The following is a 23,843-nucleotide window of genomic DNA, read 5'->3' as shown; positions in this document are numbered from 1 at the left end:
AACAACCATCCTTCTCAATATCTTCCAAAACTTTGAACACGAGTGAATTTTCCAGCAAATTTTGCAAAGCCATCATTAGCTTGGTATCAAAATAAAAGACACCACTTGAAGAAAGAAGATTGAAAACCTATATCCTTTATGAACATAGATGCAAAAATCCTTACCAGTGTTAACAAGCTAAATCCAACAATGTATTAAAACAGTCATACACCACAATCAATTATGCTTTATTCCAGGGATGCGAGGATGGTTCAACATTTTCAAATTAATCAAATTGGTACATCATATTAACAAAATGGAGGCTAGATATCATATAATGATCTCAATAGATGTAGAAAAAATCAATATTCATTATGATAAAAATGTCTCAACAAAGTATGTAGAGTTTATTACCTCAATGTAATAAAGACCATGTATGATAAACCCACATAATATACAATGGAGAAAAGCTGAAAGCTTTTTCTCTAAGATCGAGAACAAAACAAGGATGCCCTCTATCATCACTTATATTCAATGAAGTTTTGGAAGTACTAACCACAGCACTTAGGCAAGAAAAAGAAATAAAATTAATCTGAATTTCAAAAGAAGAAGTAAAATGGTCACTATTTGAAGATTATATTAGATTGTTTATTAAAAACCATAAAGATCCCACCAAAATTTGTTAGAACTAATAAATAAATTTAGTAAAGTTCCAATATATAAATTCACTGTATAGAGATCAGTAACATGTCTATACACAAATAAGTTACTGAAAATAAAAATAAAGAAATAAATCCCTTTTGTAATCACAATTAAAAGAATAAAGAGGAATAAGTATAACCTAGGAGGTACAAAACTTGTACACTAAAAACTGTAAGATATTTATGAAAGGAATTATAAAAGATACATAAAAAGAAAAGATCCTATGTTGCCATGAATTAGAAGAATTGATATTGCTAAAATGTTGGAGTTTCCATAGTAGCTCAGTGGTTAGTGAATCTGATTAGGAACCATGAGGTTGCAGGTTCAATCCCTGGCCTAGCTCAGTGGGTTAAGGATCCAGCATTGCCATGAGCTGTGGTGTAGGTCACAGACATGGCTTGGATCCTGTGTTGCTGTGGCTCTGGCATAGGCTGGCGGCTACAGCTCCAATTGGACCCCTAGCCTGGGAACCTCCATATGCTCCAGGTGTGGCCCTAAAGAAGACAAAAAGACAAAAAAAAAAAACAATGTTCATACTACCCAAATATAGATTTGCATCAATCTACAATTTTTATGCAATTCCTATTAAAATACCAAGGCATACTGCATAAAAATAGAACAAATAATTCTAAAAATTATGTGGAATTCAAAAGACCCAAAATAGCCAAAATAATCTTGGGAGAGAAGACCAGAGCTGGAGGAATCAAGCCCCCCGACTTCAGACTATATTACAAAACTATAGTAATCGAAACAGTTTGGTATTGCCACAAAAAACAAATACATAAATCAATGGAACAAAATTGAGAGCCCAGAAAACACACACACACACACACACAAGCATGTATAGACAATTAATCTATGACAAAGGAGCAAAGAAATACAATGTGCAAATAACATTATCTTCAATAATTGGTGCTGATAAAACTGGATTCCTACATGAAAAGAATGAAACTAGACTATTATCTTATACCATATGCAAAAACTAACTCAATGGATAAAAGACTTGAATGTAAAACCTGAAATAATAAAATTCCCAGAAGAAAATGTAAGCAATACTTTTGTGGACTTTGTTTTAGCAATGTTTTGTGGGTATGACTCCAAAGGCAAGGGAAACAAAAGAAAAAATAAACAAATGGGACTATAGAAAGTTAAATTTTTCTGCACAGTGAAGGAAATCATCTTAAGAATGAAAGGCAACCTACTGAATGGGAGAAGATATTTGAAAATCATGTAACTGATAAGTGGTTAATACCCAAAATAAATAAAGAACTCATACAACTCAACACAAACAACAAAAAATCAACCAAATTAAAAAAGACAGAGCATCTAAATAGACATTTTTCCAAAGATACAGATAACCAACAGTCACATGAACAGATGCCCAACATCACTAATTATCAGAAAAATGCAAATCAAAACCACAATGAGCTATATCACCTCACACCTATTAGAATGATAACTATCAATAATACAAGGAATAAAAAATAGTAGAGGGATTGCAGAGAAAAGAGAATCCTTGTACATTATTGGTAGAACTGTACATTGATGCATCCACTATAGCAAAGAGTATGAAGATTCCTCAAAAATTTAAGAACAGAACTACCATGTGACCTAGCTATTTCACTTCGAGGATTTACCCGAAGAATACAAAATACTAATTTGGAAAGATATATGCACTCATATATAAAATCTATAAGACCCACAATGAACAAATAAAATGGAACCAAACTCATAAGCAAATATACTAGTGGTTACTAGAAGAGAAGGAGGTTGTATGGAAACTTAAATGCTGATGGATGGTGACTAGATTTTTGGCAATGATTACTATACAGCGTATACAGATGTGGAACTATAATTATGTACAATAGAAACATATAATAGTCTTAAAAGATAAAAATAAAAGTTGTATGATTGAATAAGAATACAGTGGTATGTAAGCAGTGGTGAATCCACATTATATACTTTTCTTCTATACTAGGGTCTAGTTCTTGAAAACTATTGATCAGGATCATACACTTTGAATATAAGAGGATAATAACCTTGGCTCATTTTGCCTAACCTAACATTATTCTTGACATATTTCTACATTGTAAAATTTGAGTGTTTAGCTTATATTTATCAGGTGTTAGATATTTTAATAATAATGATTCCACATTGAAAGGGAAAAAAAAAGATCTCTGAAGTCTAAGAAATAATCCATAAATTATTAGAAGAAAGACAATCAAAAGACAAATTTGTAGAGTCAAATGGTGTTCATTTTCCTTTTTCTCAGTAGAAAACTAATGAATGATAACACACAACTCATATTATGGTTAGATAGATGAAAGCAATAACTGATATATAGTTTTAATAGAAAAAAATGGTGCAAAATCTGATTTAAATAACTAGAGAGTCTTGTCTCCCAAAAGAGGGGCTTTCATTTAAACCTGATGATTAAATATGCAAATATAAATATAAATTTATACTTAAATAATATTTTACCACACTTATAATCTGATAGGGAATTTTGACATTTTCTATGTGTATCATACAGATCTGCACTGTCCAGTAGGATACCACAAGCCACAGGAGACTGTTGAGGATATCAAACATGACTTTTCTGAATGGAGGTATGCTACAAGTGCAAATTATATTAAGAATCAAAGACTTAGTATGAAAAAAGTTATGCAACATACCACATTTATAGGTGTGTATGTGCATGTGTGTATGTGTATTTTTTTGCTTTTTTAGTGCCACACCCACAGCATATGGAAGTTCACAGGCTAGGGGTCGAATCAGAGCTATAGCTTTTGTAGTATACTATAGCCACAATGTGTGATCTGGCCTCACTGGGGACCTACACCACAGCTCATGGCAATGCCAGATCCCCAACCCACCGTGTAAGGCCAGGGATTGAATATGCATCCTCATGGATACTAGTCAGATTCATTTCTGTTGCACCACAATGGGAATTCCCACATTTATATTTTTATATTGACTACTTGCTGAAATGATATTTTGTATATACTTTGATAAATAACATTGATTAAATTAGTTAATTTAACCTGTTTCTTTTTACATTTTTAATGCTGCTACTAGAAAATTTAAAATTACCTTTGTGGCTCCCGACAGATTTCTAATGCAGAGCATTGTTATAAGATTTTTCCTTTTCCAGAATACATATGATGGCTCCAAATAGCTCCATCCAAGCAAGTTCACCAAAATCCAATACAATCCATATTAGAAAGAACTTAACAAAAAGTTCAGGTATAATAGCAAATTAGAAAGCAGTAAGAATGCATTCATAACAGTGCTTAGTGATGAATCCATAAATATTAATTTGCCTTCCCCAACAATTTTATGCAACACTGATTCATCCATTCTATAGCTTAAAAAAGTAAGACTTAAAGAGATTAAGAGACTTTTTCAGAGTTATAACTATAGTTAACTAGTGGCAGTGCGGGAGCTCTACATTATTTTCCAATAATCTAAAGTATATACAAATTCCTTCATTTCACAAATATTTCTTGAGGCACACTATGTGGGTCATGGTTATTTTTTTCTCCTTTTTATGGCCATACCTATAGCATTTGGAAGTCCATGGGATAGGGGTCGAATTGGAGCTTTGGCTGAGGCCTATGACACTGTTAGAGCAACACTGGATTGGAGGTACATCTGTGACTTACACCGCAGCTTATGACAATGCTGGATCCTCAGTCAACTCATTGAGCCAGGCCAGGGGTGGAACCCACATCCTTAGAGAGAAAATGTTGGGTCCTTAACCCACTGAGCTATAGCAGGTACCGAGTCACAGTTTTAAGTTGGGAAAGGACCTAAAAGAATGTACATGACATGGTTCCTTCTTTCCAGGAGCTTAGAATGGAGGCAAATAAGAATCTTTGCAGTAGATATGTCCACAGATATACTCTAAGAATGGTTTTGGGGAGTTCCTGTTGTGGCTTAGCAGGTTATGAACCCAACTAGTATCCACAGGATGCAGGTTTGATTCCTGGCCTCACTCAGTGGGTTAAGGAGCTGGCATTACATAGATTGCAGATAGTTCTGATCCGGTATTGCTGTGGCTGTGGCATAGGCCAGCAGCTGCAGTTCTGATTAGACCCCTAGTCTAGGAACTCTGAATGCTGAAGGCATGGCCCCAGAAAAGAAAAAAAAAAAGAATGCCTTTGATTGGAAGCTTGTAGTTTTGACTTTTCCTCAACTGGTGTATAATTGGAGGACATGACAAAGGCAGATTATTGTGACAAAAGTTTGATGGAAGTGATGAAAGTTAAATGGCTGCTTCATGAGAAATTCATACCAAGGACCCTCTGTGCATTTCACCAAAACTAAGTCATGATGGATATCCCTATAACTATTAAAGCCTATTCCTAGCCAGGCTTATTAATGTGACCCACATTGTATTGTTGTAGATTTTTTCATTCTTAAAATGTTACACGTTTTACATCAGTGTTTTTATCAGCTGTCTTTTTGATGTGTGTCTTTCTGTTTCTCTCTTCCCCAGGCCTCATTGTGTGAAACCACTGGGGAAATTAAAAGCAAGCATTCAGAAGCAATTTGTATCATGGAGAGAGAAGGAAATGCCCACTCAGCCTTTCTTGTCAGAAGTTTAATAAGAACAAGCTCCTTAGAGGACTCGGCTCATTATTTCACCATAAATTCAGAAGATGGTAGATGGTTACTAGAAACTAAGCATGGTGATTGTGATTGGTCCATGGGAAACGTTAAAGCCCAAGAGGGACAAATGGGCCCCAAAATCTCTCTTTCAGGGCACAGGTATCCCTAGCCTTGACCATGATTATTTCTAGCACTGAAACGCACTAATGAGGCTCTAGAGATCTTCCTCAGCACTCTTCACAAAGGGAAAGACATTTCAGCATCTCTATAATTCCTTGGATTTTAAAAGCATTTTTGTGCTAATCTGTTAGTATTGACTAATTCCCTGAAATTAAAAAAATACAAAGCATATAACTACATAAAAGAATATTTGAAAATAAGAAAATATTAAAGAATCATCAGGAACACTTGATTCCCCCATATAATAAGTATTTCTATTATCTCCATGTCTATGCATAATTTTTACCTTAGTATACTTTCAATTTATTCATAATGTATGTTTAACATATAATAACATCATATTATGACTAAAATAGTATATTAATACTAACATACTATTAAATATTAATGGTATTTTATACTATTAAGTATACCTCTCTATGTCAAAGTGTTATTTTCACACAGATTATCATTATGGTGAATAAAGTAATATGCAGCTAGTTACTTATTTCTCAATTGGTTGCCATTCACAATGTTTCTAAGTTTGCTTATGATGTATAATACTGTGGGGTTAATTTTATGGAAATAGGTCATGGAAAATGGGTTATTAGGCTTTTGAAGTCTGTCACCAAATTGTTATAAAGCTGGTGAGCAATGGTGCTGAAAGAACAACAATGGAGGACACTTGTGGCATATCCTCCAGCATTCACTAATAGTATCTAAACTTGCTTTAATGTGGCTCTTTTGTTCCAAAAAAAAAAAAAAATCCCTTATTGTACATATATTTTGTCCTTCTATCACTTCCTTTGGTATTTCATTGTTCATGACCCTTGCCCTTTTCTATATTGGAGATTTCTCAAAATCAGCATTTCTCTATAGATAAGGACATTCTTTCATCTGTAACACTTATTGCAACAATTGTGCCCAAACCGCTATTTGCAATTGTTACTTTATTTGATTTTTAGTGCAAAAATACTTACTTAAGACATTGATTTTGTCTCTTTAACCACTGGGTTTTGTTTCAAAAGTTATTCCTCATACAGGTCTGTGATTAAGATATATTTAATTGTATTTATCAAGCTATCAAAATATTTCAAAATGAAGTATTTTAATAAAAATATTATCTATTTTGCTCTTGGAAACTTTAGGACTATAGTTTTCTCTACAAGGCCAAATATATAAATTTGTCCTTTCAGATCTTGCTATGAGCCCTAATTTCCACTTATTCAAATATGTGGAGTCTAAATGCAAATGAAGAATAAGCATGATCTCACTGAGGTCCACCACTTCTCTCTGCTGATAAAGGAAACAACATGCAAATGAAACAGATTTCAACCCATGTTGCATATGTAAATGTTTGCACAAAATATGGATATTTAAAAAACAGATGTGTTTTAGGTTAGTCTTAAGCAAAACTGTAACAGCAGTGAAAGTTAAATTCCGAAATCTCAAACAGTGCTTTCCAAATCTTTTCTCTCCAACAATAGCAGATACAATAGAATATAGCTACATTTTTGTTTTGTTTTGTTTTTCAAACTGCCACCTTCTTCTTAAACTCTACTCTGTGTAAGACTGGAAAAATCCTAAGTGATCATTTAATTCAGAAGATGTTTGAGAGCACTAAGAGTTTAAGTCATATAGAACATAATGACAGCTGGCATAAATGGGAACTATGAGAAAACAGAGATAAAATTTGGTGCTCAGTATAAGCCATTTAATCCTCTTTATAATCTAATCCATTATGTTTCTTTCCTAGCAGAGTTTTCATATAAAGCCTCACTTTTAATTGTGGAATTTTTTTTTTTTTTTCTAACTTGTTTAACCTTTTTCTAAAGGGAAATAATTTGGAGAATCTTTAGAAAGGTAGAGAAATTTTGATAAAAGCAAAAGATATCCTTTATTCTGAAAGCAGACCAAAATGCCCTAAACACCTTCTCAGCTAAATCTTAAGAAAAAATTAAAATAGATAGAAGAAGATGCCATTCTCCTCTCCTCACCTTTGAAATCTATTTTCTTGGCATTTTGTGTGTAATAGTGTATACATTAAAAAAAATTGGGGATCATAAACATTTTTTCACATCTTTTCTTTATCTTCATCACGTATAAACTTATGGATATTGAGCAAACCACTCATATTTTCTGTTCTGTCTCAAATACTTTCTATGTATAAAATAAGAAAGTGTAATGGGTCAGTTTTTCAGTGCAGGGTATGGAGGATTTTACTATCTAAATTATTTTTAAAGATATTCATAAGTTACCTGAGGATATGGAATAGTGGAAAAAAGTTAGATAAACTATTCTTATAAATACTTCAAAAATTTATAAATGAATAACAATGTGAACTTTCTTAAAGGCTTAGAGTGAAACGAATCTGTATAGAATTTTCTTGAGCAGAGAAATCACCTACATCCTAATGTATACAATGGAGAATTGAGTCTATTATATCATCTGTGAAAAGAAATTTGATCAAAAGGTATAAAATTTCTGAGTACACTGATTCGAGTACCTATAATTTGAATATTGAGTTCTATCAACCTCAAGTTTCCCTAATAGACTCCTAATTTTAAATAGCTTCCCAGTAAGTCCAGAATTGGATACTATTGCAAATATCACATAATTAGTTAATAAAAACATCCTCAAATTTACTTACCTCACACTGTAGCCTTCCCCAGATCTGATGGTCTGAACTGAAGATCAAATACCTACTGTCCAGAGAAAAATCATACAGAACTGAAGTAGGAATTCCTCAGCAATTTTTAAGTAAGCGTGGGTAACTAAGAGACATTAATCAGAACTTTCAATCTGAGAGCTGGTATTCGGAATGGAAGCAAAGAAGAGAAGGAAGTATATGAAGGCACAAATGGCTATGGATTCAACAACCAAAATGTTACATTAGCTTGGTTAGGGGCCAGTCCCAATCAATGTGAGATACTTTCAAAACACACAGGAATAAGCAAATAGATTAAGAACCTAGAGATAGTCAAACCAATTCCTTAAATGACTAATAAAGATGGAACAAGGAAAGTTGGCACCAGCTACTTTATGTAGGCTGGCACAAGAAAAAAACCAAGCAATTTAAATAAGAGAGCTTGAATTATCAGGGTAGCCCAGTACTCTCATTTGGAAGAATAATTAACATCAGAATATCAGTCCCTGGGGCACTTTCTTCCTAATCTACTGTTACACAGTTTATGAAAGTGTGAAAAGTTCATTCACCTTTATTTTTAATTCATAAAGTTGTAATCTTTAAATTTTCAAACAAATTGCAGTTATTAAGTGGTCCTTAGATAAATCAGGCTGTGGTATTCTGCACTTAATTACCTTAAAAGAAAAAAAAAAAACTTTTTTCATGGCATTATTTTGGACCATTCTTCACTTTTTACATTTCAAATCCTTATGCATTCCTCTTTACCACGGTTAAGGAGAAAAATCCAGCCCTAATAAGCACTCTCTTGGTAAAGATGCTACATTTTATACCTACCCTAACTTGTAATTAGTTATAAGGAAACTTTTAGCACTGAAAAACATTCAAAATATACAAAATATATTCAAAATTTATAACTGAAACATCTAAAAACAATAAGAAAAAAAATCTTTGAGTTACTTAAAATATAAAGCTCTCTTCCCACTCTTTTCCAATATTCTCACAAGTGCCTACACTCTACCCTTGGGGGAAAAAATATCTTTGGCCAAGGGGCTGTGTTGTATGTTCTCCCTCTGTTGACTCTTTATTATGCAATTCATATTTTATGCTCCGTGCTTTTTAGATAAATAAAGGTTGGAATTTAGATTTTTCGAGCCTGAAGTCTATGTAATATATATGTACAACTGATCCACTTTGCTGTAAACATGACTCTAATACAACATTTTAAGTCAACTATGTCCCAATAAAATTTTAAAAAGAAAAAGCTAATAAATGTCCCAACTAACATAATATTGCCATCTAATTGTTTGACACATGACTTTAATAACCATTTTTCCAACAATTTCTGGCTGCATATTCTGTGATTACACTTTTTGTTTTGTTTTGTTTTTCAGGGTGGCACCAATGGCATATGGAGGTTCCCAGGCTAGGGGTCCAATCAGAGCTGTAGCTAATGGCCACAGCCACAGCCACAGCAATGCAGATCTAAGCCGTGTCTGTGACCTACACCACAGCTGAGGGCAAAGCTGGATCCTTAACCCCCTGAGCGAAGCAGGGATCAAACCTGTGTCCTTATGGATGCTAGTCAGATTCGTTAAGCGCTGAGCTGTGACAGGAACTTTTATGATTGCACTTTATAAGACAATGGTGTTTTCTATAAAGAAAAGAGAAAGATAATTCAATTATTCTAGTATGGTTGGCTGAGGTTTTTTTTTTAAATTAATTTTGATACTTTATAAAATTTATGTATCTTCTACATTTTCAGAATTGTGGTCCAATTTGAGATAACTGCTATTAAGTTACTTTCATATATAACCCGTCTTCACCTGAGCTTGCCAGAAATTTGATCTTAGAAAATAAAAACTGAGTTATAATGTTTTTCTTGAAGAATATGGGAGTTCCCGTCGTGGCGCAGTGGTTAACAAATCCGACTAGGAACCATGAGGTTGCAGGTTCGGTCCCTGCCCTTGCTCAGTGGGTTAACGATCCGGCGTTGCCGTGAGCTGTGGTGTAGGTTGCTGACGCAGCTCGGATCCTGCGTTGCTGTGGCTCTGGCGTAGGCTGGCGGCTACAGTTCCGATTAGACCCCCTAGTCTGGGAACCTCCATATGCCAAGGGAGCGGCCCAAAGAAATAGCAAAAAGACAAAAAAAAAAAAAAGAATGTAATCCAGGGAACCAAAGGGAGAGAGAGAAGTGAGGGTTAAAGCAAGAAAAAGAGAGAGCCGGTGTTAAGATGATCTGTTGTGTTGGCAGTCACCATGACCATCTGGAAATTCCCTCTAAGAGATCCTGGAGAAGTCAGGTCAGATGCATCTTAGCATTTTTTTAAATCAACATTCTCATCTTTTGCATTGGTTCTTTACTCTGTTGATAGCATCATTTGATACCAATACATTTAAAAATATGATATAGTCCTATTTAGCTATTTTTTCTTTTTTCTCCCCATGATATTGGTTTCACTTCTAGAAATCCTTGCCAACACAAATCTCTAAATTAAGTGAACAAAATAGTGTTATAGCTGAGTAATATTCCATTGTATATGTGTATTACATCTTTATCTATCCCTCTGTCAATGGATATTTAGGTTGCTTCCATGTCTTGGCTATTACAAATTGTGCTACAATGAACATTGGGGTTCATGTATCTTTTCAAATTGTAATTTTCTATATACAATGGAATATTACCCATAAAAAGAATGAAATAATGCCATCTGCAGCAACATGGATGGACCTAGAGATTATCATACTAAGTGAAGTTAGACTGTGAAAGACAAATATCATATGAGATCATTTATATGTGAAATCTAAAAAAAAAGTTAAAAATGAACTTATTTGCAGAGCAAAAACAGACTCACAGACTTCTTTAAAAATAGGTAGGGGGAGGGATGGACTGGGGGTTTGTGATTGACATATGCATACTGAGGTATACGGAATGATTGGCCAATGAGAACCTCCTGTATGGAACAGAGAACTCTACCCTGTGTTCTGGGATAACCTATGTGGGAAAAGAATCTGAAAGAGAATGAATGTGTACACACGTATAATGGAATTACTTTGTTGTACAGCATAAATTATCACAAGATAATAAATCAACTATATTTCAATAAAACTATAAAAACGAAACCAAACAAGATTTCCTGTTGTGGCTCAGTGGTTAACAAATCTGACTAGGAACCATGAGGTTTTGGGTTCAATCCCTGGCCTCACTCAGTGGGTTAAGGATCTGGCGTTGCTGTGAGCTGTGGTGTAGGTTGCAGACAAGGCTTGGATCCCGAGTTGCTGTGGCTCTGGTGTAGGCCGGCAGCTATAGCTCCGATTCGACCCCTAGCCTGGGAACCTCCATATGCCATGGGAACAGCCCTAGAAAAGTCAAAAAGACAAAAAAAAAAAATGAAAGAAAGAAAGAAACTAAACAAAACAAACAAAAACAGTATAATGTGATATACATTTTTAAATACTATGGAAAAAGAAAAAAGAAAAAACAGAGTAAAGGAGGAAATGAATTATTGAGGATGAGGTAGTATTTGCTGCTTTAAAAACTATTATCCACGGAGTTTCTATTGTGGCTCATTGGTAATTAACCCAAGGATGAGGGTTAGATCCCTGCCCCACTCAGTGGGTTAATGATCAGGTGTTGCCATGAGCTGTGGTGTAGGTTGTAGACACTGCTTGGATCTGGTGTTTCTGTGTCTATGACATAGGCTGGCAGCTACAGCTCTGATTTGACCCCTTGCCTGGGAACCTACATATGCCACAGTTGTGGCCCTAAAAAATAAATAAATAGAAATATTGACAGCATACACCATTTTAGGGGGGATATTTTAGCAAAGTCTTAAAGATGTAAGGAATATAGCCATCATGAAGATAGTTGGGAAAAGAGAATGGCAGAGAGCAAATCCAGTGGGACAATCCCAAGGTAAGATTGTGCTTAGCCTGTTCAAGAAAGAACAATACAACCAGGGAGCTGGATCATGGTAAGTGATGGAGAGAGTAGCAGAAGCAGGTATCAAGTGATAATGGAAAAGGGTGTATTGGAGGGGTCCTTGAAGTTAATCACAAGGACTTTAGATTGCACTTCCAGTAAAACAGCAAACTATGGCAGGGTTTTAACCGAGAAGTGACATGATGTGATTTGCCATCACATTAGCAGCTGCCTTGGAAATAGCCCTTAGGAGACTAAGAAAACTGGAGCTTATTTCAGAAGTGGCTAGAGACTAGATGTTTTCTGAAAATAGAACTAAAAAAATTTGTTCACTAATTGGATGTGGGTATAGAGAGAAGGAAAAGTTTCAGTCATACTCCAAAGAGGTCGCATAGGGAAACTAGAAAGAATTAGCTGCCATCAGCGTGCCTAGGAAAGTCTACATCTATTCAGTGTGATGAATGGCATAATTGAAAACACGGTAGAAACCCAAGCAGACATATCAAGTAAGCAATTGAATGGGTAGGTCTGGAGTTCAGGAAGGAGTCTGAACTGGATTCATCATTCTATGGAAATTATATAAATAAACCAAGAACCTAGATGAGAGTATCAGAAAATAGATATAGAAAAGATAAGAGGGTCTATAACTGAACTGGAGGCACTCCAATATTACAAAATAAGCTGGAATATATAAACCCAGGAAAAAAAATTAGAATGAAAAGTAAACAATGAATGAGTGAGGTAGGAATAAAACCGTCTCTATCTGGTGTACTTGAAACCAAACTAAACAGAAACAAACATCAACAAAACACCCACATCTTAACTGATGGCCAAATGCTATGGAAGGGTCAAATACAATGAAGCCTGAGAATTAATCATTGAATGTACCCACAAGAAGGTCACTGAAGTGATCAGGTGTGAATCCTGAATAGAGAGCTCATGTGAAAGAATGGGGGGACTGGAATTCTGGTGGTCTAGTGGTGAAAGATTCTGAGTTTTCAGATCTGTGGCTCGAATCCAAAACCAGTCCAAAAAATAAAAAATTGGAGGTCAGAAATTGCTGACATCAAGAAGAGAGAGAAAACTTTTGAAGAGTGTGATTTCAAAAGGGACAAAGGCATCACGGCCTATTAGAGAAAATGAAAAATGCATTAATTCATTTTGCAGGAAAATTTGTTCATGTGGAAAATGAAAAATATGTTTCCTGTATTATACAAATATGTTCTAGGTGGTTAAAGAGGAAAATGTGAATATAAGAGAATATCTTCATGACTTTAGTGTTATAAATGAATTATACAATAAACAGAAAGCACTAACATTAACAAAATATTGATAATTTTATTTATATAAAACAGATTTTAAATACAAGGCTGTGTCACAAATGCACATTGTATAATGAACTAAAATAAAAATAATTTTTACATTTTTATGCATCTTTAAAATATGTAGAAATTTAATAGAAAATGAGTAAATACCAGGCATTTTACAAAAGAGGAATTCTAAGTGACTGAAAAAACATTGAAAATTTACTCAACCTTATTAGAAATCCAAAAATAGATATTAAAGTCATACTGGGTGGTATTCTATACCCAAGTCATATGCAAATAATAAAAGCTTATTTAGTACCAAATTTTGGTCAAATGTAAACTGCATTGATAGAGGGAGTACAAATTGATACAGCTTTTTTGAAATACAGATTGTAATATATTTCAAGGTGAGAAAACTTTGTTTTCCATCATTTTTACTCTTTAGAATACACCCTGTTTTTCTTCGATTTTTGTATGAGGACACAGGTAGAGAAATGTAAATAGCAAAATAATTCCCTGTAGTCAAAAACTATAAACAAAACATATACCTAATAATCATAGAATATATATATATATATGTATATATATATATATAAACTGGGATATAGTTGTTCAATGGAATGCCAAAGATTAAGGAAAAAATAATAAATATCTATACCAAAAAAGTGATTACTATCACAAATGTAATATGCAGCAGAGGAAACAAATGCCAAAGCAATATATTCAGTGTAACACTATTTTTTAAGTTCAAAAATAGGCACTAATGAGCTCTACTTTAGGGGTATATATATATCTAAGTGATATTGCTATGAAGATTAAAACAAAAAGGAAAACTAGTTGGCCATTAGATAGCCAGATCATATCCAATCTACTCAGACCAAAGCAAAGAATTATTCTGTGTGTATTGACACAGTTTAGCCAACCATCACAGTCTTCTGGAATGATGCTAACCACAGGAAGACAGAAATTCAGAAATTCCAACCAAACAGCACTGTAGATGAATGGCAGATTATGTGAGATTTAAAAAACAAATATTTTAGTTGATTTTTAGTGTTCTGTCAATTTCTGCTGTATAGCAAAGTGACCCTGTTATACTTGTACATACATTTTTTTGTTTCTCATATTATCTCCCATCATGTTCCCTCAATTATGTGAGATTTGCTCTGAGTACCCAGAAAATGAGACAGGTCAAAAACAGAAGGGAAAAGTGTCAAAAAACTTATGAGTTTACAATTGATGGAATTTAGAAATGTTTACATATATCTGTTTAAAACAATCTTATATACAGTTTTAGTTTAGGCAGCTTCATGAGATGATAAACATTTTCATCCAATATTTGGCTCTGGTAAGCAGTGTCTGCACAACAATAGCAATCCATTTGTTAAGAATGTGTTGAAAGAAGCAATATACAGGTAGCTGTAAAACAATGATGAAATAGGAGAAATAATGGAAATGAGGCAACTATTAAAGATTTTCAATTTTATTTTTCCCTAATTTATTACATTTAGTCTTGCTTTTGGTTGGGAAGTGTTTCAGCTCCTATCCAGAATCAAACCTTTCAAATGGGCTGTGTCCTTTTTCTGATAGTCTAGTATTAGGAGGATTATTTTCTTAGTTATTAGTGGCCACAAACCTGTATTCAAAGCTTTTGAGAGACTGCAGTGCACCAGAGAGACTAGTTATTATAATAAGATAAAAATCCCAGTGTCTGGGGTACACCTTGGATCCATGGTCCCAAAGATTGAAGTCAATCAAAAATCAAATAATTTGAATAAAGACCTCACCGAAGTGGTAATTATCTCTTATAAAAAGGACAAGAACAATGACTGACTTAAAACACATGAACCTGAAGTCATGGTGTGTGAATACCACAGATAGTTATAAAAAAAAAAAATAAAATAAAAAAGAGGTCATGGCCTGTGAATACCACACAGAAGTACAGCAAAATCTGTAAGAACATCTGGTCGGTAGCTGGGAGTAGTGTCTCAAATGTTGATCACATCCTTCAGTTAAGCAGAGTAATAGGATTTGTTTAAAAAAAGAGAGACAACAAATGATATCACTTATGCTAAGCTTGATTTCACCAGCTTAATACCTAACTTGATTATAGTTTCAGCCTTTCCCAGGAATGGGATTTTAAACTAATCAATCTGGAATCATTTGGTCAACACTAGTGAGGTAAGCTGCCTGAGAGAGCTACAGGCCCCTAAAGGAATGTGACCTCACCCTAAACTACTACTCTTACTTGCTGTAATTCTTGCCTCAGCTCTTGCCTATAAAAGTCTTTAATTTTGCGCACCTTTTCTGAGCTCCTTTCTATCAGCTAAATGATATTGTATGTTGCTTGATTCATGAATCACTGAATAAAACCAATAAGATATTTAAAATTTGCAGTTATTTTTTGTTATTTAACTGTAGACTGAGTACTCAAGTAAAGGAGGATAGAGGAAAGGAGTAGGCATTACATGACTCTACGTCTTTTATTTTAGGTACTACATTTGTCTGCAATTTTTTTTTTCTTTTATTAGCTGTACCCATGACATGTTGAAATTCCCTGGCCAGATTTTGAAACTGCACAATGGCAGCAATCAGGGCTGCTTAGTGATAAAGCTAGATCCTTAACCCACTTCCCCACAAGAGTACTGCTATCTTTAATTTTTAACTAGCGTTTTGCAGCAAATATTTCAATGAAGCTATTTTGGAGTTTTAAAGCTTTTTGCTGCAAGCCACATGGGAAGTCCTGGAGTTTTGAAGCTTTTTGGAAGCGTCTGTGTGCTAACAGAATTTCTATAACATTATTTTATTTTACTTTATTTTACTTTGGAGTCCTTGGTTTTTAAGCACACATCTTAAATGAAAGATCTTGTCTCATCAGAACCTTCCTTATAATGGCCTTGTACTTTTTGATTTTCTCACAAAATATCATCATTTGCTGTAGATACCCACAGCTTCTGGGACCACAGTTCTTAGACATAAATTAACAGGTGTGCTGGAAAGTGGCATGCTCAGGTCTTTGCAGCTCGAGGATCCCAATTCCTTAGTTAAGACTGGAGTCTCTGGGCACCGAACTCAAACTAATACCTAAACAGCATATAACATTAGGTTGAGGATTTTGTGATGTTTTATAGTATACATCATTGCACAGGAATTTTCTTGAGGTGGCAGTGGCCTTGTGTCAATTTAACCCATTCCATTACCAACGTATCATAACAAAGAGTCTAAGTAAGAGGTGGACCCATTCTAACAAACTTACCTCATGTGTACATTTAATAAATGAGCAGAAACCAAAGGGAGATTACTGTAAATTGACCAGTCAGTAGGCCTATGAATACCCTTAGCAATTTACAGTGTGAAAATGGAGACTAAGAAATGATCTGAATCTGCAGACTACAAAAAATGGGACTTTGACTGGGATTCCAATCAAATTCCATACTGCAGACTGAAATACCAGCAAACCCTGATGTGAAGTCTGAGGACAGAACCAAGGCCTGAGGATTCCAATCAAATGGGAAAGTGCAGACTGAACTGAGGGTTAGGGGCTTGGATTCTATGCAGAAGCTTCAGTTAGCTCAAGTTGACCTTCCCTGGACTGAAAAGCCATTTAAATCAGTAGGTTGACACAGACAGTAGCTCTCAAAATCAGGAGGAACTTAGAGTTCAAATTGTGGCACAGTGGGTTAACTTGATTGCAGTGGCTCAGGTCATTGCAGAGGTGTGTTCAATCCCAAGCCCAGGTGCTGTGGGTTAATGATCAAGAGTTGCTGCAGTTGCGGCGTAGGTAGCCACTGCTGCTTAGATTCAATCCCTGGCCAGGGAACTTCCACAGGCCTTGGATGAGGCCATAAAACAAACAAACAAAAAAACAAAAGGAACTTTCCCACTATCCTCAGAAATAGAAAAAATTGTACTTGACCATTTTTTTTCAAAGTAAAGAGTGTATCATGTAGCCACATAAGAAAATAGAAAACTATCAGAACCCCAGAAGACTTTCTATGCACCCTTTCAGCTACTAATTTTCCCAATGAATAGGTTTGTCTTGCTGAGTCTGTACTTTATATAAACACACTCTTTTTTGACTAGCTTCAACATTGTTTTTGAAATTAGTCCACTGCTGCTAGTAGTATTAAAACACCTATTCTTATTGTATTGATTATTTCATGATTTATTTTTTCATTTCACCACAGGTGAATTTTGAGGTAGCTTCTGATTTTTTTTAATCACATGGCTTTTGGTGAAGCTTATGCATACATGTCTGTTAGAAATTCACTCAAGTGTGTACCTCCTAGGGCACAAGTTATGGATATGTTCAGTTTTAATAGTTGCTGTTACATACGATGTGGTGGAATTTACATTGTTTGCTTGTTTTTTTGCTTGTGTTTTCTTTTCATTGTCTTTCCACTATTGTAATGCAAACTTATTGAGTGGAAGGTGCTCTATTTTTCTTATAGTTATGAAGAATGAATGAATGAATGAAGAAGCCGTGTCTGAAAGATGCAGTATTCCCTCAATCGCATTTCTTGAAAACCTACAATCTAAGGCAATAATTTTAAAACATACCTTAAAGAAGTCCCTTATATCCCTGACCCTCACTGTTCTCATCAGTAAATTGGACCTCATAATGATTGCTTTATTTACGATGAGGTTGCTAGGGACAGGTATTTAAATTGCTAAGTTTTAGATAGATTGGCCAATATGATTATGATCTTAAAAATGAACATCTGACATAATCAAATAGGACATTGAACATGATTTGCCATCTCTTTTCTGTGTTCAAGTCCTGGATCCATGTGGGTAAAGGGTATAAACTATGAGCTAACTTCTATCACCTGGCTAATTTATGCTTAACCTAGATGACTTTGTGACATATTTGAAAATTATTTTAGTATTCTCCCAACTCACACCCCTGTATATTTCTCCAACATCTTTGAAATGTTTTCAGACACCAGTCCTGTCATGGTGTTTCCTCTGGGCAATATCCTTTGCTCTCATCCACCAATTTTAACTTATCTGAAAAATGTTTTTTACTAATATGTTAATAACAACAAAATTATACACTGTTTGTACATATAATTTAAAAATCACCTAGCGATTGTCATGAGAATAATAACTTTTCAAGAAAAATACATTCAGTGACTTTCCTATCACCTGACAAATTGGAATATATAGCTAGCTATTCAACTGTCTTCCTAAACTGCTGGATCAGAGTATTTCTCTAAAAAACAGAAAAAATAATTGTCTTATCCTTAAATGGTGAACTAGAGTTATACAGCAGTATCATACACCCTCAAATAAAGCCTCCTGCACTCCTTAACATAGTTCACGCCATTTAAAATGACATGCAATTTATTTTACTTCTCCAAAAGGCAAACTAGCAGAGCAATATATTTTAATTTGTTTCTGGAAATCACTGAGCATTTATTTTGAATACATGTGAATGGGGCAGGATAAATTGAAGATATTAAAAAAGGAAAGAAGAGATACAGAAAAGGATACCAAGAGGTCACACTTTTTATAAATAATTGTTTCCTGCTCAGTTAAACCTACCCTCCAGTTTAATCTTTCATTGAGAGCATGGCCACACTGACCACAGAGGCTTCCAACGACCATCTGCATGGTAAGAGCCAAGTGTTAAAATGTATCCCCTGACACCCTTTGTTTACCCTTGAACCTGCCCAGTGCCCTCTTCATAGCTCCAGTCACATCCTTGTTCCTCAAACTGTAGATGAGTGGGTTAAGCATGGGTGTGAGGATGGTGTAGAACACAGAGAAAACTTTGTCTTGCTCTGGCCTGTGGTAAGAGTGTGGCAGCATGTAGGTGTACATGGCAGCCCCATAGAACAGGGTCACCACTGTCATGTGAGATGAGCAGGTGGCAAATGCTTTCTTCCTCCCCTCCACTGAGCTCATGCGGTGGATGGTGGTCATTTTGGGCATAGGAAGCAATCACCACTGAGAAAGGAATCAGAAGCATCAAAACACAGCACACATACATCACTGTCTCATAGAGACCTGTGTCTGCACAAGCCAATTTCAGGAACTGCAGGTGCCTCACAGAAGAAATGGTTAATCTCCCGGGAACTGCAAAAGGGGAAACTCATGGTGATGGGGGTTAGAAAAAATCCATCCAAAGAGCCCCCAAACCAGGAACCTGCTATAATCATCCAACAAACACGGTGGCTCATGAGGATAGGATAGCGGAGGGGGTTACAGATGGCCACGTAGCGATCGTAGGCCATGAGGCCCAGGAGGAAGAACTCAACTCCCACAAGGGTGAGACAGAGGAAGTGTTGAGCTGTGCACCCCACAAAGGAAATGGTCCTTTGATCCAGAAGAAAATCCATCAGCATTTTGGGCACAATGGTAGAGATGTACATCATGTCAATGAAGGAGAGGTGGCTGAGTAGGAAGTACATGGGGGTGTGGAGGCGTGAGTCTGTGCGGATCAAGAATATCATGACTCCGTTGGCTATCAACGCGGTAAAAAAGATGGTAGAGATGATGGCAAAAAGAAGGCCTGATATGTCCTTTCTGTTGAACAACCCCATGAAGGTAAATTCCACGGAAGATATGTTGTACCCTTCCATTGATCCCATGATAGCCTAGAATCTTCCATAAAAAATGATTTTTGCAGGGAATTAGGATAGTATACAATTTGATGTTTAGGAAGTAAATTTCTAAAAGTTGGTAGAAAACATTTAAAAAATGTTTTTGTATTACTTTGCTACTGATACTTAGCAACTGATTTATCCTGGTATGTTTTTTAGGTAAAACTGATAATTTTAAATCAAGAAGTCTTTAAAATCATTGGACAAGATAATGTCAGCAGATGATATTGTACTACAGTGATACATGTTAACAACATTTAAGGGTGAACATCATGCTATAAAGTTGTGAAATATATCCTTGTCTAGAGTGTGTGGGCATCTGTGTGTGCAAACATACTACTTTGGATTCTTTTAAACTGGTATCCTTCTCCACCCATCTTTATTATCTTTATCACCTCCATCTTCACATGTCAGGACTAGCTGTTGATTATATTTATGTCTGCCATTTAGCCACAAATATGGGTGATATACCGTATTTCTGGATTACCGTATTTGAGCTACAAATCACTGTCTAGCAATGTTCTCTTGCTATATGTTAATTTACATGGCAGACAAAATTGAATGAAGTAAAGGGAGGATTGGAAATTACTCTTGCAAACCCAGATGTACAAGAGGTTTTCAGTGCTCCAGAATTATTTTTGTTTATTTTTTAAAAGACATTTACATTTTAGGATGATGTGTAAGTAGCATTAGGATTATGGTAGGCATTAGCATTTATCATTAGCAGTTAAGATCCAGAGATACTATCATGAGGACATATATATTATATCTATTATTTTTGGAAACTGGAATTATATCAGAGTAATTTGTAATTAAGAAAAACTCATTGACTGTGTTTTATACAATCTCAGATGATGATAAAGAAAAAAAAAATCCACAATGAACTTTTTGAAAGTTAAAGATGGTTTTCCATATGTTTAATGTTAAATATGTCAGAGCAAGCTATATTGGTTTTCCAACCAATATGTTTGGAAGTTAAACTGATCAAACTAGTCTGTACTCCTCTAAATATATTTAAAATAAAAGCATTTGAGCCAAGTGCACAGAAAAATTACTATTAAGAACAATTATGATATTGCAGAGAGTTTACGTTGTGCCAAGTGCTTCATGTCTCTTGACACATTGAGTTTCACAGTAAACTTAAGTGATGAGTTATAAAACCCTCTTTCACTGATGGCATATTTGAGAGTAATATTCCCATGGTCATACAGGCTGTTGATGGCAGGGATTTTTGGACCAAGCAATCTCATATCATTTTTTGCTCTTATAGCCCAGAAAAATGACTAGACATTTATTGTGATTATAAAATAAAACATGCCAACAGTGTGAATCATTAAACATGTATAGTTAAATTTTTAATTAATGTAATCATTAATGTGACTAGTGAAATTAGTCAGAATCAGGCAATACCACATTAATTATAATCTGTACTGCTGATTTTAAGAGAGTAAACAACTCTCTTTTTCATATCTATCCTTTTTATTTGGCTAATTTCAGAATCTTTGCACCAGGTCTCACAAATTTGCCTGACACCATGTACAACTTCATCATCATTTACAACCTGCCTCATTTTTCTTTTGCTGTTTGACTTTCAATTAATAGATCTCCTTAAAATATGAATCTAAAGGAAAAATCCTGTGCAATTTATGGAAAGGCCTAAATATTAATATTTTAATTAGTTCCACACCTCCCACATTTAAGGTTTAATTTTTTCATGTTCTAAGTCACCACTAACAGAAGGAAAATTGTATGTTGCTTTACAAATCAAATAACTCTCTTTGCAGTCCATTCACATTCATTCCTGAATCTTTAACATTTTTTTCTGGCGTACTATTTTTTTTTCCTACCTGGCTTTATAGTTCCAGTAATAACAAAGGCAACTCCAAAGGCTTTTACATTTTGCAGCTAATTGGTCTTACCTTCTTGACTACACATAAAAACTCTAATTTATGAGAGCAAGCCCAGTTAGGTTAATTTTATCTGCTATCTCATTATGGGGGGATATTTTGAGATGGATATTCTTGACTTTATACTGGGCACAGATTGTATTGCTTTTTGCTATGATTTAGTACAAATGAGAATTATTGGAAAGTGTCTGAAATGATTCAGTGACTTTATCAAGAATTTGCTTCAGACATGATGTAATAGATACACAGTAAAACAAATTTTTGTCTTTTTTAGGGTCACGCCCAGGGCATATGGAAGTTCCCAGGCTAGGGATCCAATTGGAGATACAGCCACTAGCCTACACCACAGCCACAGCAACACCAGGTCTCAGCTGTGTCTGCAAGCCACGCCACAGCTCATGGCAATGCCAGATCCAGATCCTTAAACCCCTGAGCGAGTCCAGGAATGGAACCCACATCTTGATGAATACTAGATGGGCTTGTTATTGCTGAGTCCAAGGGTACACCCTAAAAAAATTTTTGAATCAGCAAAAATAAGTTCTCCTGGCTATGACATAAATCAATTCTGTGACACTGGCTTTTCTCCCTAAACTCTCTGAGCCTCAGTTTTCATTTATATTAAATTTAGATGATATAACATTCAAGACTGCTCTATAGATCAAATAAGAAATTCAGCGTGACAGGTGAAAATATTTTATATAATGCAAAGTAAAATGCTAATATTATACACATACATATTTGCTATTTCAAAACTACTGGTAAATGTGAGAAAAGTCCCAATTTCTCACTAAGCAATTTACATGTCCAAGTAAAATCTATGAATTTGAATTGCAGATACCTCTTGAATATCTGGTCTATAAACTCTGGCACTCCTGGTGGAGATTATTCAGCATTTAGATTCTGTATTTTTCCCAAGATATTCCTTTTTGGAAGTAAATACTTTATTGCATAAATTCTCAGAAAAACACGTGCATCACATTTAAGTTTGATAAAACCTAATGTCTTTGAAAACCATAGTTATGCTTGGCCTGCAAATTGTGAGACCGTAGCAAAAAACTAAAAGTTATTGGGCAAATTTGACATGATTTTATTTAGTGAAATTATATTTAAGCTTACTTAAATTACTTTTTATTATACTATACCACCGACTTCTGCCTAAGACTATGATGGTTAGCAAGCCTTTCCTTTAAATCAAGTGACAATGGAATCTCAAGGTTGTATCTTCAGCCCTCCCCTGCTTGTACCACTGGTGAACTTTCTGACAAATTAAAGAGTGTGATCTATGCTACTTCAGTGCAACAGCCCCTTTACTAGGAATTTTTCTGTTCACTTGGATTAAAAGCTGTTCGTAAAACCTCCTCTGTTTGCCCTCTGGAAACACTCAGAGGCAACTTCTTCCATTTTTTAAAAATTTTTTTTTTGTCTTCCTAGGGCAGCACCCACGGCATATGGAGGTTCCCAGGCTTGAATCGGATTTGTAGCTGCCTTAACCGACTGAGCAAGGCCAGGTTAGAACCTGCCTCTTCATGGATACTAGTTGGGTTTATTAACCGCTAAGCCACAATGGGAAATCCTTTCTTCCATTTTTGACATCCAGGCTTTCATAATGTGAGCAGGACTACAGAGTCTTTTTGCATCCTTCTTTATATAAGAAAGTGCTTTTCAATTCTTATGTGCATTAATCTATATATTTCTTTTCAAAGTACTGAAGTTTCAGGTATTAATTTAGGATTCTCTTTGGCAATGTCTATTTTTAAAATGCAATATCTCAGTTTCAAAAGATTACTCTAGGCCAAAGTTTCCAGAATAGAATACCCTGGAAATATTTTTTGTTTTTGTATCACACTTGTTACACTGTCTGCTCATTATATACAAATTATAGCTTCAGTTGTATTTTCTCATGAGACGTCCTCAAGCAAGCCCTAACTATGCTTGTTCAATTTTGAAAATAAATGCAAACCTTTACATATGTCTCTACATCTTCTTTGTATTGTGAAATTGTGG

General features: G+C 35.0%; 1 protein-coding gene across 1 annotated transcript; it reads right to left on the bottom strand.

Moving 5' to 3' along the window:
* Positions 1 to 18,955: 18,955 nt before the first annotated feature.
* On the bottom strand, positions 18,956 to 20,026 carry LOC125124181 (olfactory receptor 2T1-like). Its single transcript, XM_047774332.1, is given in 3 exon segments — positions 18,956 to 19,253; positions 19,255 to 19,361; positions 19,363 to 20,026. Coding segments are annotated over 3 exon segments (963 nt in total). The 5' UTR covers positions 19,921 to 20,026.
* Positions 20,027 to 23,843: the final 3,817 nt, after the last annotated feature.

This window comes from Phacochoerus africanus, chromosome 4 (genome assembly GCF_016906955.1).
Source record: "Phacochoerus africanus isolate WHEZ1 chromosome 4, ROS_Pafr_v1, whole genome shotgun sequence".
Lineage (NCBI taxonomy): Eukaryota > Metazoa > Chordata > Mammalia > Artiodactyla > Suidae > Phacochoerus > Phacochoerus africanus.
This window is presented reverse-complemented; position numbering and strand designations above follow the sequence as displayed.